Source organism: Euprymna scolopes, chromosome 38, assembly GCF_053919585.1.
Source record: "Euprymna scolopes isolate OS-2025 chromosome 38, ASM5391958v1, whole genome shotgun sequence".
NCBI classification, from domain to species: Eukaryota; Metazoa; Mollusca; class Cephalopoda; order Sepiida; family Sepiolidae; genus Euprymna; species Euprymna scolopes.
This window is the reverse complement of record NC_136519.1, coordinates 81904536-81918965: the sequence shown is the minus strand read 5'-3', so window position 1 is coordinate 81918965 and position 14430 is coordinate 81904536. Positions and strand designations below refer to the sequence as shown.

The following is a 14430-nucleotide window of genomic DNA, read 5'->3' as shown; positions in this document are numbered from 1 at the left end:
CGGGTGTTTGGATGTGTATGTTGAGAAAAAAAAAATGGTAGTAGGAAGGCAGGCTCGAACCCGTACTGCGAAGGAGGAAAAGAACGGGGAAAAAAGCTTGACGTCTTTGCGGTTATGACCACCGCCAAACCTGAAACCTGAAGTGACTTATGGTTAAATTTAGGCTTGACAATCAAAAGGAGAGGATAACTTTAAAAAATAAGCGGAAAAAGCGACTCCCCCCCCCCCCTGTAGAAAAATGCCTAGTTGAAGGTGAAGATATTAATGTTTTTAGCCAATTTTTCGATATTTGTCGTATGAAAGGTCTAACTTTAAAACAATACTGATCTTTGTAAAATCCATCGCCTCTGTCGAAAGTTTTAGGCACACATGCAAACATACATGCATATATACATTTATATATTGGTAACTAAAAATTTTCGACCCAAACCGATTAAAAAGCTTGCCCTATCTCTGAATACCCTTTACGTAAAATTTCAAATGTTTAGACCAGAAATTGTTTGAGTAGTTTGGTAGAGACCGCAGAGGTCAAATTTTTTAAACTTTGACCCCTATTATGACCCCTTAAAATTTATTGTTTTAAGCTCAAATCAAGTTATTAAGTTAGATCCATATCCAAGGAATCTATATCTAAAATTTCAAGTGTTTAAACCCAAAATTGTCGGAGGAGTTTGTTAGAGTTCTCAAAAGTCAAATCGTTGAACCTTGACCCCTTAACAACCAAATTTCTGGCTGAAAACCGATCACAAAGATTTTCCCAAATCTCAGTACCCTGTATATCAAATATTAAAATTGATAGAGTTATTGCATAGGGAAATGTACATACACACACACACACACACACACCGTTCACTTTTATAAATATATAGATAGATTTAGTGGGGAAGACAGTGGAAGTTGTTCTGAATATCTCCCCCCCCCCCTGCTTCCTAACTCTAAGTTATCAAAGACACTAATTCAGAACTTTTAGAGATTTTCAGCTTCTTCCAATTATATTGGGGATGGGGGGAGGAAACATTCCAGTAATTCTAGCAGCAACCGGAATTTTAAAAATCTCCTTGATTCACTGGGTATATTTACTAGATAACTCAAAGAAGCAGCGAATATGTTGGGCGACAATGATCTCCTAATAATAATTTAATAGAATATAGCAACAATTGACTAAAATATTAAAATATTAATTAAATAATAGATTATATATATATATATATATATATAAATATATATATATATATATATATATATATATATATATATATATATGTGTGTGTGCCGTGAGGGAAAAATATTACCACAGGGTAAAATACCAGGTTGAGAAACTGGCATGGTCTATCCTTCTCTCGAGGGTAGATGGGCCTCTCTTAAGCCATGGTAGTCACGATAAAAAACACCCTTGATAACCCTGGCGAAGCATCAAGTACTACCGACAAGATTTGAATTACACTACAAACTTGTGTAGTGAGTTCAATCTTGGCTACGGCCGTGCTCGATGGATGGATGTGTGTGTGGAAATGATATAATATATTATGTAGTAGTAAGTCCATCCTGGGCCCAACTCTCCTCCTGTTCTACAACAATGATCTCCCAAATCACATCCTAAGATCATTCGTAGCCATTTACGTTGACGACACTATCTATGACAACACTTATAAGGTCGTAAACGACCAAGTTCTCTCTGATTTTCTCTCCTCTGATCTTGATCACGTGGTGCAATGGGGAAAGAGGTGGCTGGTTAATTTTAATTCATCTAAAACCAAGCTTCTTTCTTTATCTTTACATTATCAATGCTCTGATCCCCGTCCGGCATCAGTCGAAATGAATAGCTCTCATCTTGGGGGGGGGGGCTCTGTTTTGACAAGATCCTGGGTCTGACCTTTAATCCTGATTTCAAATCTATGTTTATGACTTTTCAAATTTATGTACTTCATGTATCCGAGAGGTGAAGTGGTTGAAATCTTTTAGTAAGAGATGATTTTACGTGATCCCCCTGCCATTTGCGGTCACTACGGAAGATAAAAATAGATATTTTGTTTGACATATTATGCGTTTGAGTCCTTTAAGACAGTATAAAAATCATACTTATCCGATTTGGATTTCGAAAGTTTTAGCCAGACATACAAACACACATACATAGGTTAACACTAACAGACATCTGTCCTTTATATGATAGATTAGCGGGGGTGGGGGTTGCCCAGCATTGCCCGGGTGTTTGGAGGTGTGTATGTTGGGGGGAGGATAGATCAAAACAACCCTGTTTAAAAAAAAAACGTTGGCCGGGTGTTTGGAGGTATAAAAAAAATGTTTTAGTAGGAAGGTAGGCTTGAACCCTGAAGCCTTGACGCGAAGGTGGAAACGAAACGGAAAAAAAAGCCGAGACCTAACCATCTCGGCCACGAGAGGAGAGGAAGTGATAAGTGTCTTAAGTTAACGTTTATAAACTGCAATTGACATGTGCGAGGAAGTTAAGTTGTGTGATGTTTGACATAGTTTCTGTTTCCTCCACCCCATCATACAAAAAAATGCACACACACATACTAACACTAACATTAACACACACACACTAACACATGCACACACACATACTAACACTAACATTAACACACACACACACACTAACACACACACTAACACACACATACTAACACTAACATTAACACACACACACTAACACATGCACACACACATACTAACACTAACATTAACACACACACACACTAACACACACACTAACACACACATACTAACACTAACATTAACACACACACACTAACACATGCACACACACATACTAACACTAACATTAACACACACATACACTAACACACATACTAACACTAACATTAACCCACACACACTAACACATGCACACACACATACTAACACTAACATTAACGCACACACACACTAACACACACATACTAACACTAACATTAACACACACACACAGACACACGGAAGATTAACTTTTAAAAGAATTTCTCTTTTGTTGCAGTTCTGATCGCAATCCATCGTTTGCTTTCTGGTTGATGCAGCCAAACAAACCCAATTTTTTTCTGGCCAGTTTAAGTAATGATGGTCTTGTCACGGTTGACTCTGCTGGCTGTGTTCAGTTGTGGGAGACGTCGCTCATACATTTAGAACGCTCTCTTCAGGAATGGAGAAATATGATTGGCTACGAAGACACACGTCCATTGCAAGTAAGTAAATACAGGGTGGTCCACAAGAAGGGGCCCATTTATTTTTGGATCTCCAAATTTTTCTCAGAGAAATTTTTTTTTTCACCCATTTCGTATTATTTGGGTTCATTGGACTACTGTTCTCATCTTAAGTGTCATTTTCAAAACGTTTCGGTAGATGTAACCTCCAGCCTTCTTCAGGTGTATCTTGTTGAACTCAGGAATGTTTCTGTCAAACTTGGGAATTTGGACTGAATTTTAAACTGAAACCTTTATTTACTTCATAGGGTAGTATGTTCTTATTCTGTCAGCCATGGCTGGATAGAGGTCCTAAATAATTTTCTTTTTGATCTCAAAATTTTTCTCGGAGAATTTTTTTTTCATCCAAATGAAGTCTGTATTATTCTTTGGACTATTGTTCTTATCTTGAGTGTCATTTTCACAACATTTCAGTAGATGTAACCTCCGGCCTTCTTCAGGCATATCTTGTTGAACTCTGGAATTTGGACTGAATTTTGAACTGAACTCTTTATTTACTTCATGGGGGTAGCATGCTCATGTTCTGTCAGCCATGACTAGAAAGAGGTCCTAAATAATTCACAATTGTATTTTTCTGTCGCCCACACTGAGGATTGAACCTTCAACCTTCAGGAGAATATCACTTTTACAATTGATTTTTCTAAGTACTCTAACCACCGCAGTACGAATTTTGGGAACTTTAAACCTATTTTATTTCTAGTTGTAAATATCACCATTCAGAATTAGGGATGTGACAACAGCATATTCTTTTCATTCTTCTGACTCTCGAAGTTAATCAACTGATAACGACATCAGTCTAGATAGAAACATACGAGATATTAACGGATATATACTCAAGAGTCAAAACAATGAAAAGAATATGCTGTTGTCACAGCCCTATTCATTACTACAACTGTTATGTAGAATTATATAGAAACTTAAAGCAATTCTGAATTTTTGAGAGGATATGTGAATGTTTGTATTATTTTGATTAATCGAACAATTATTCTCATCTTGGTTGTCATTTTTATTTCTTTTTTATATATTATTATTATTATACATTTCAGTCGCTGTATCCTGCGACCTTCTTCGGGTGTTGAGTATGTTTCCTTTTCCTCTGTTAAGATTTGCAAGAATTTGAACCGTGGGTTTGAGGCTGGGTCCGTAGATCATAAAGAAAGTTCAATCTTCAGGGGTCCCTAAGATATTTTTTTAGGATTTTCCTATGACTCAGATTTTCAGGATATCTGTGTTAATTGTCAATATTAGTGAAAAAACGAGTTTTACGAAACAGAGGATCGATAACCAAGTGTATTTTTATTTAAAAACAAACACAAACACACACACAAACACACACACACACAAACACACAAACACACACACACATACAAACACAAACACACAAACACAAACACACACACACACACAAACACACACACAAACACACACACACACAAACACACACACAAACACACACACACACAAACACAAACACACACAAACACAAACACAAACACACACACAAACACACACACACACGCACACACACACACACGCACACACACACACAAACACACACACACACACACAAACACACACACACACACACACACACAAACACACACACACACACACACAAACACACACACACACACAAACACACACAAACACACACACACAAACACACACACAAACACACACACACACACACACACACACACACACACACACACACACACACACACACACACACACACACTGCAAGGGAGACAACGCCAAGTAAAAAAGTTTTTTTTGAACTTGCCTTCCTTGGGCAGGACATTTTTTTTTTGTTATTTCTCCTTTTTCTCCTGTGAATTTGTAATTACGAGGATCCAAATGTGATTAAATTCTATACTGGGACGACATATAATTTAATAACGCTGTAATCCCCCTAATTAAAAATTCTAATGTTGCTAATAACACCCAACATGAGAATAATTGTCCGATTAATCAAAATAATAGAAGCTTAAATGTGTGAAAATTCTCTAAATTTATTTAATTTATTTAGACTAGTGGGACCTGTGGAAATTCCACAGGGGACTAGTTCATATGTAATATAGTGATGTTGGCATTCTGTAGATGTTCAGTGTAAATGGAAATGCTCTGATATTATTGTAGCTTTTTTTGTTAAAACTGCAAAAGTATTTATCTAAGCTAGCATGAACACCCGGCAAAGCCCAGGCATAAAGTATGTTTAAATATGATATTTTAGTTCTTGCAGATTTATTATAGAGTTAATGTTCCATCGATTTTTATATATTATAATGGTGCGATTTCAAAAATAAAAAAATATATCCATGTGACTGCATTAATTTAAATCAAAACCGAAAAAAAAACTATATAATATATATATATATATACAGATGTTATTTGTTTTTGTTTTTGCAAAAGCAATGTATATATATATATATATATATATATATATATATATATATATATATATATATATATACATACATTATGTCTCGGCAGCCATGTGAAAAGCATATCTTATTTTTCTTTTATTAATATTATTGGAATTTTTCCCCTTTTCCTTGTACATATTTGTGAATTATTCCATGGATTTCGGCCTTTTGGATTATTTTGGACCATTTTCCAATTACGTGATTTCCTTGGGTTTTACTTGTGCAAATGGAAATTCAATTAATTTTCTTGGAGTTATATTTTTGGATTTTACCGTCACTGGATTATTTACCTTTCACCAGACTATCCATTCACGTGTAATCACCTTTTTCTTCACCATATTCCCTCTGCTTCACTTTTTGTTATCAAGTAAGATCTTTGACTTACTTGCAGTTTCATCAAATACTTTTGTATGCAAAATCCGATCCTGCATTTTGCTAATTCCTACCCTTTGATGAAAAGGAAAGTATTTCTTCGAAACTCCGTGGATTAAGGACTATCCACTTATCAAATGTTTCCTTTTCAGATTAAATATGTTTTTAACTCTTTTTCAAAGTGTTTTTTAACATGTTTTATTGACTGTTTGCTCTTATTATAAGCTCTATCTCCTATTTGGTTTTATTGAGCTTTTACATCTGGTTGAGATTACTTTATAAATATTAATTCTTTAATATTTATAATATACTTTAATTTTACGATTTTGGATCATTTTGGTAAATTTAATTGTAATTTTTATTTTATTTTTATTTTATTTTATACATATTATAACTCAAGTTCTTTGGCCATAATCGAATCCGAAACCAAAACTTATGAAAAATTCTTGATAAAATTATTTATAAGAAAAAAATAGATGACTTAAGTGTCATCAGCTATAACCGAAACCAAAACTTATGAAGAATTTTTGTAAAATTATTTATGACCCAGATGTAAGCGTGACACAGAAAAAATACATGCACGCTATCGTATTAATATATAGATTACATTATGATTCGTTGATCCTCATTCAATCCTGAACAACGTTGGGTCTCATTGTTAGTATGTTATATATTGGCACCTTACACCAGTAAGTGGCGATTATGTTAACTAGTATGAATTTAGGCGAGCGCAATTAAGTGTTGATACCAGTGTTGTTGCAGGTAATATTTTCGCCAGCCAGCTATCCTGCGGCTGCTGCTGTTTTTATTTTCACATGCACCTATATGCGCTATGTTACTATAAGAGCGCACTGCTTCATTACAAATAATCTATGGTGTAATGGATAAAAGTGCTAAGTAACATTTTTCTGGAGGTGTAAGCGTTATTCTTTAGTATGAATGATATATTATGAATTCCACTGAAGAATGTTCGACGTTATATTGGCTAAAATGTTTGGAGAATAACAACTGAGATGAGAATAGTCCAAATAAAATGTCTCCACTTTAACAGTTGTCTTAGCTGGAAGAAATATTTTTCTGATTTGTTTGTTTTTATACAGATCAATTATGAACGAGAGAGCGGGAAAGAAGCGGAAGGCCCGAAACATGGCAAGATTGATCTGGATAACATGCCCCATGTTGGCGGGAACACCTGGGCAGGTGGAACAGGTAAGAAGGCAGATTTTTATTTTTAAAAAAATTTCATTTTTAATTTTGTTTGCCCCCAAAGGTGTAATGGCTCATAATATGGGCTATATTTAGTTAAATTTAGTTTTATGCCGGATTAAATTTGATGCATATTCAACAGAGATCAATTAAATACCTTGAATTGAAAGTTCTTCTTAAGACCGCCTTTAGCTTTACATTTTTGACATTTTCTGAAATTAAAATCATATAATGCATTTGAATCAAAATTTGAAGAAGGATTTTAGGCATAAGGTTTATTAGCATTGTATTTTGATTTTAACCTTCATAAGAGGCATACAAGGGCTGCAAAACTGTTGTGTTTGGGGAATTAATTTTACATTGGTTTTCCCGAATATGCATATATATATATATATATATATATATATATATATATATATATATATATATATATACATACAGGGTGTCCACAAAGTCTGGCTACATTATATCATTATGTAGCCAGACTTTGTGGGCACTCTGTGTATATATATATATATATATATATATATATATATATATATACAGGGTGTCCACAAAGTCTGGCTACATTATGTCATTATGTAACCAGATTTTGTGGAAGCATCCTGTAGATTATGTAGCCAGACTTTGTGGGCACCCTGTATATATATATATAGTTGCTCACACTGTCTGGATACATAATCTACAGGACGCTTCCAAAGTCTGGCTACTTTATGTAGACACCCTGTATATATATATATATATATATATATATACACACACTCACACCCACACACGTGTGTGTATATATATATATATATATATATATATATATATATATATATATATATATATATATACATACAGGGTGTCCACAAAGTCTGGCTACATAATGACATTATGTAGCCAGACTTTGTGGACACCCTGTATATATATGCGTATTGTTACTATAATAATTTCATACAGAACCGTTGCTTGGCTCGGTGAAGAGCATGCGTTGTACAGCGTCACATCTCCGATCTCACTTGTTGAACATTGTGTCACTTTCAGGCATGATACAAGGCTCCTATTGCTCTTGGAATTTGTACACAACCGATCAACTAATAGAAAAACAAAAAAGAAAACCGGTTTTCATCAAACAGAAATGGAATCATGTCATCTTTTTTAGGGCGACAGTTTTATGGCTCCACCCTGTATGTAGAGTTAAGTCAGTTATTGGAACTTATCAAAGGAAAATTAAAATTCAGAACTTTTGTTGGAAAATTGTTTTTAATTTTGTAAATTTAAAAAAAAAATTTTTTTTTTTAATTGCCTTTCTATGAGGGCAGAGTTAGACACAAAGTCGGTTGGTAATGTGAGGGAGAAACCAGCTCCCCAAAAAGAGGAACTCTGGTTCATAACTAAAATAAAAAAAATAGATCAGTCATGAAGGATTTTCCCCCCATTAACTAAGACCAAAAAATGAATTGCAGCATAAGAACAGATACTCCACTTTGATCTATTAAATGCTTTATTCAAGCTAAAATTACAATGTAAGTTCAAACTGAATAAGAAAATGGGGGAAAAATGGAGGTCGTTGGTCATCCTTGTCACTCCAGAACTAAACAAAAGTGTCTCTTAGCTAGTATCTTCTTTCACCATAATACTGCATTCACCCTTTACTATTGGGAAACGTCTACTTAGAACCCAATTGTTTAAAACATTTTTTATTTACGTGTAAAAACAAAGATAATAATGATGATACAATAATTCATTTGTGTCGAAGGCTGGGAAAGAAAAAATACAAAAGTGGTTAGTAGGACCATCCCAACACCGTCTAGTTGATAGACCCCCTGGCGGGGAACACGTATTCAAATTTGGCTCCTTTTCGTACACATAGGCTTGCTACATGTATCCATTTTCTGTCGAATGCCGCATGATGCAGCCTTCTTCTATCACATATGATCTTCACCCATAGTTGGTGTTTAAAGAAAGCAATCAGATCCTGATCTGAAAAAGACAACCCCCCCGGCCACCTTGCAGACGCGACGTCCAAACCACCATTCTCGCCACGGCCTGGATCGTAATGTAGACCATTTGTCTTTCCCTGTCCCACCGTAGACTCACATTGTCAATGACATATAATAACTCACGTTGTCAATGACATGTAATCGGGCGAGGATGCTCGGGATCGATGTGAGCCATCACCTCGCTGACATACGACCAGTACTGGCAGAGTTTGCAGCAATTGAAGAAAGCGTGATCAGTCGTTTCTACGGCTGTTGTTTTGCAACGGGGACAAGCAGGCGACTCCAAAAACCCGGAACTGCATTGTATGTTATTGCGTGGAAGTGCATTTCAGGCCAATTGTCAGGTCAGAGAAAACTCTGAATTGTTCAGATGAATCGAACCTGGCACCCAACTCCACGCGGAGCGAATCTCACTCTGCTGCCAATCCAAACGCGTGCATAGTGGGTCGTCGCCCCCCCCCCCCTCACTAGATCCCTGTGGAGCTCCCTACGGATAGCAGTCACAAGGTCATTGGACCTTGATAGTCGTTTTAGCGTGGCTTGGCACTTTTTTAGGAAGGCAGATTCTCCCCGCAACCTGCGACGACTCTCGATAGAGGGGTCGAGAACTAGGTCAGAAAAGGCGGCAGTAACCGTGGTGTGCCATGGTTGATTCTCTTGCATATAGTGGCTCTGGAAGATCAGTCTCTCAGCATCTTAGTGACACTTCCCAAGCCTCCCTCACACAGATGTTGAATACAGACCTGTCTGCTCACCCAGTGTCTTCCTCTGTCCCAAAGAAGCAAGGACAAGAGTTTGACAAGGAGCTTTTAGGTGTTGTGCAGGTAGGGGAAGTACAGCCAGTCGGTAAAGGGTGAGAGGAAAGACGTATGTAGCACAAATTTCAATTCTACCCTTTAAGGAAAGTTTCCTAGAAAGCCATACTACACTTTGATCTTGGCCCGAACGCCAATCTCTGCATCTACAGCTGAAGATTTTATTTCGGCATTTAAGAGAGTTGATTTTAAACTTTAAGCCATTCCATAACTTTGCTTCTGGACAGATGCAAGGGATCAATTATAATAAGGTTGAAAGCTTATTTCATTCTTTGCAGGTGGACGAGACACAGCTGGTCTGGGTGGGATTGGCGGACCATATCGTCTGGATGCGGGACACGATGTCTATCAGGTAACCCAAGTTGAGAAGGATGCTGTTCCTGAAGAGGTAAGATAAGATAAATCAACTTTTATCATTCACACGTTATAAAAGAAAATTAAAAAAGAAAATATCTGTTTAGGCTTCTGTAATTTTAGGCGAGAAGCTGGAAGTAATGTTGTTGAATAAAGTTATAAAGCAATATTTTTGGTTCCCCGACAAAAGGAAAGTGGACCTGTAAATTTCCGTTCGCCTGCCTGCACTTTTCTCAATAACTAGACCTTGGAATTTTTTGAAATTTTGCACAAACATTAAACATGGTAGTAGTAAAAAAGTAACAGAACGGATTTTCCGGGATAACTCCAGTTGCCTCCCCTAGGGGTGCCTTTCGGGTTAAAATGGCTAAAATTGACACTTTTGTGCTCATTAAAAAAAATTGATGCCTTGGATTTTTGTAAAACTTTCTGAAAAGTTGTAACTAACTGATTTCTATATAATTTAGTTTGTCTATACACACTAGACCGTAAATTAATATGGTCTGAAGTTCAATTCCTAGAAACAGTCAAGCTACATGAAAAAGAGGTAAGACCCCGAAATATGCATGTCTGTAGATTACCGTTATATATATATATATAAGTAAAATTGTCTGTATGTCTGTGTACATTTCCCTACCAAATTACTCTGTCAATTTTCAGTCTACAGACTCGAGATTTGGGAAAATCTTTTTAATCAGTTTCCAGCCAGAAATTTAGCTGTCAAGGGATCAAAGTTACACGATTTGACCTTTGAAAACTCTACAAAACTTCTCCGCCAATTATGGGTCTAAACACTTGAAATTTTAGATGTAGGTTCCTTGGACACGGATTAAATATTTTAACTTGATCTGATCCCAAAACAATAAATGTTAAGGGGTCAAAATTGGTGTCAAAATTTAAAAAATTTGACCTCTCAGCCAATTTTTGGTCTAAAGATTTGAAATTTTATATAAAGTGTAATCAGAGATAGTGTAAGCTTTTTAATCGGTTTTTGGCCGAAAATTTGTCTGCCAAGGGGTCAAAGTTCAAAAGATTTTACCTTTGCGGTCTCTAGCAAACTATTCAGCCAATTTTGTGTCTAAACATTTGCAATTTTACATAAATGGTATTCAGATATGCAGTAAGCTTTTTAATCAGTTTTTGGGCGAAAATTTGGCTGCCAAGAGGTCAGAGTTGAAAGAGTTGACCTTTGCAGACGGTACCAACCTCCTCCACAAATTTTGGGTCGAAACACTTGAAATTTTAGATGTAGGTTACCTGGACATGAGTCAAACTTTTTAATATATATATATATACATATGCGCATAAAGTTATGGACAGTACATAGAGCCCGAGCAAAGCCAGGCTGAACTGATAGTATATATATATATATATATATATATGTATATGTTAAAAGCCACGTATGCTTCTAGAGTAGTGATTTCAAGATTATGAAGGTTTTTTTTGAAGCATGAAAACGATTTTATTTTTTTGTATTTAATATTTTATTTTTTTATATTTTAAGTGATCCTCCACTCTGGGTCACAAAAAAGCATAAAAATAAAAAATAAGAAGCACAAAAATTTTCCTGTAAAATTTATTTTTCCACAGAATTTACATGAAACAAAGATAATTAATAAATCCTTATTCTGCAGAGTTTCAAAAAATGCAAAATTCTTTTCTTCAGAGAAAAGAAATATGTTAGCAAATTTGCGCATATAGCAAATCTACAAATTTGCTGGTTTTAGCATTGTATGAAACGACATTATATGGCATCGGTCATAAAATACAAAAAATAACAAACAAATTATTTGTAAAATGTTTATAAAAATGAAAAAAAAAAAACTGAAAATAGTAATGCCAGAGTGAAAAGATTTTTTATTTCGTTGGGACAAACGCATCGGACCGTGACAAAATTGGTATCATTAGAAAGATCAATCTCTTGGATGGAAAATGTCTAAAAACTGGCCAGAAAGATTAATTCCGTGCTGGTCAGCTGGGCAGTTTTTTTGCAAGGAGGGGTCACTTTTTGCGTCCACATTTTTGCAAGTCATACGCCTAGCACCCCATAACAAAGGGGAGTGTCCAAATGAATAGCAATTGTCTGATATGACGGGTTTTCACCGCATTGATCAAAGCTGATTTGCTTTCTGGACGTCCCTGGCGCGAAAGCCGAGGAAGGTACATCGTTTCAATTTAGTTTCACTTTACTAAAAAGCCAAACAAACATACGACACAATGAAACAGCGCAAATTTTATAAAAGTCGATCAAAATAAATCTAGACATGGTGTCCCTTCGCAAATCGTACATATTATGATCTATAAACAGTTCTAAGACATAGTACCTATTTACTATGCCTCCCCACGGGACAGAGTTAGACACCAGGGTCGTTTTTTAATGTGGAGAAAAGGTACAAAAATAAAAATTGTCTCAATCGTGAAGGATTTCTCCTCCACCGAAAGAGAACAAGAAATAGAAGTGCAGCATCTGAAGAACAGATACTACACTTTGAGATATTAAATCTTTTATTCATGTTAAAAAATACAGTCAAAATCAACGATGAACAAAAAACTTAGGCACATGGCCAACTCAAAAGGGGGGATTTTGGGGGTCGTTGGTCATCCTTGTCACTCCAGAACTAAACAAAGTCAAAAGTTTCTTCCAGCTAGTATCTTCTTTCACCATAATACCGCATTCACCCTTTCATATTGGGGGACGTCCTAGTAACTCCCAATTTTTAAAACATTTTTTATTGACGTGTAAAAACAAAAAAGATAACAATAAAATGGTACAATAATTCATTTGTGTCGAGGGCGGGGGAAGAAAAAACAAAAGGTGATTAGTAGGACCCTCCCAACCCCGTCTAGTTGATAGACTGCCCGTTCCACTAGGTTTGTAAAAGGAACCTCGCTTCTGCGGGTCAGTCTCTAGGTGGGGATGCCCTCTAGATGGGGGTGAATGGAGAAAAGAAAATTTTTGTGGGTAAGGGATGGAGGTTAGTTTGTATTTCTTTTTCTCCAAGATGGGTAAAATTTAGAGGAAGGGGTGAAAACAAAAATTGCAGGTAAGAGGGGATGGGGATCTTGGAGGCTTCCTAATCGGGGAGGGATGGAACACACACTCAGCTAGCTGAGAGGCTACTTGTTTAATTTTACTTTACAGAACTGCGCGTTCCACGCCGAGGCGGGGAACACGTATTCAAATTTGGCTCCTCTTCGTACACACAGACTTGCCATATGTATCCATCTTCTGTCAAATGCCGCGCGATGCAGCCTTCTTCTATCACATCTGATCTTCACCCGTAGTTGGTGTTTAAAGAAAGCGATCAGATCTTGATCAGAAAAAGACAACACCCCCCGGCAACCTTGCAGACGCGACGTCCAAATCACCATTCTCGCCACGGCCAGGATCGTAATGTAGACCATTTGTCTTTCCCGGTCCCACGGCGGCCTCACGTTGTCCACAACATTGGATACAGTAATTGGGCGAGGATGCTCAGGATCGATGCGAGCCGTCACTCCGCTGACATACGACCAGTACTGGTGGAGTTTGTGGCAATCGAAGAAAGCGTGATCCGTAGTTTCTACGGTCGTTGTCCCACAACGGGGACAATCAGGCGACTCCAAAAACCCGGAACTGCATTGTATGTTGTTGAGTGGAAGTGCATTTCGGGCCAATCGCCAGGTCAGAGAGAACTCCGAATTGTTCAGATGACTCGAACCTGGCGCCCAGCTCCACGCGGAGCGGATCTCACTCTGCTGCCACCCCAAACGCGTGCATAGCGGGTCGTCAGCGGCCCCCTCCGAAGGTCTAAGACATAGTATGTATGCTTAAAAAACGTTATTTTAACCCATCGTGATGTCATAAGTCGTTGTGGCTGTGACAGCTAGTGCGTTAGCTTTTTTTTCACCTTCTTAAAACGTGTGTGAGTATCGCATTCTTTTCTCGACTAGAAGCGGCCCTCTCTCTCCCTCTCTCTCTCTCTCCCCCTCTCTCTCTCTTTCTCCCTCTTTCTCTCTCTCCCTCTTTCTCTCTCTCCCTCTTTCTCTTTCTCTCTCTTTCTCTCTCTCCCTC

General features: G+C 37.0%; 1 protein-coding gene across 1 annotated transcript in view; it reads left to right on the top strand.

Moving 5' to 3' along the window:
• LOC145263224 (von Willebrand factor A domain-containing protein 8-like) overlaps window positions 1-14430 on the top strand; it is a 207061-nt gene that overhangs the window by 179355 nt on the left and 13276 nt on the right. Inside the window, exons 37-39 of the mRNA XM_080120309.1 lie at window positions 2993-3197; window positions 7114-7222; window positions 10301-10410. Coding sequence (XP_079976435.1) covers window positions 2993-3197; window positions 7114-7222; window positions 10301-10410 — 424 coding nt within the window. The remainder of the gene's footprint in view (window positions 1-2992; window positions 3198-7113; window positions 7223-10300; window positions 10411-14430) is intronic.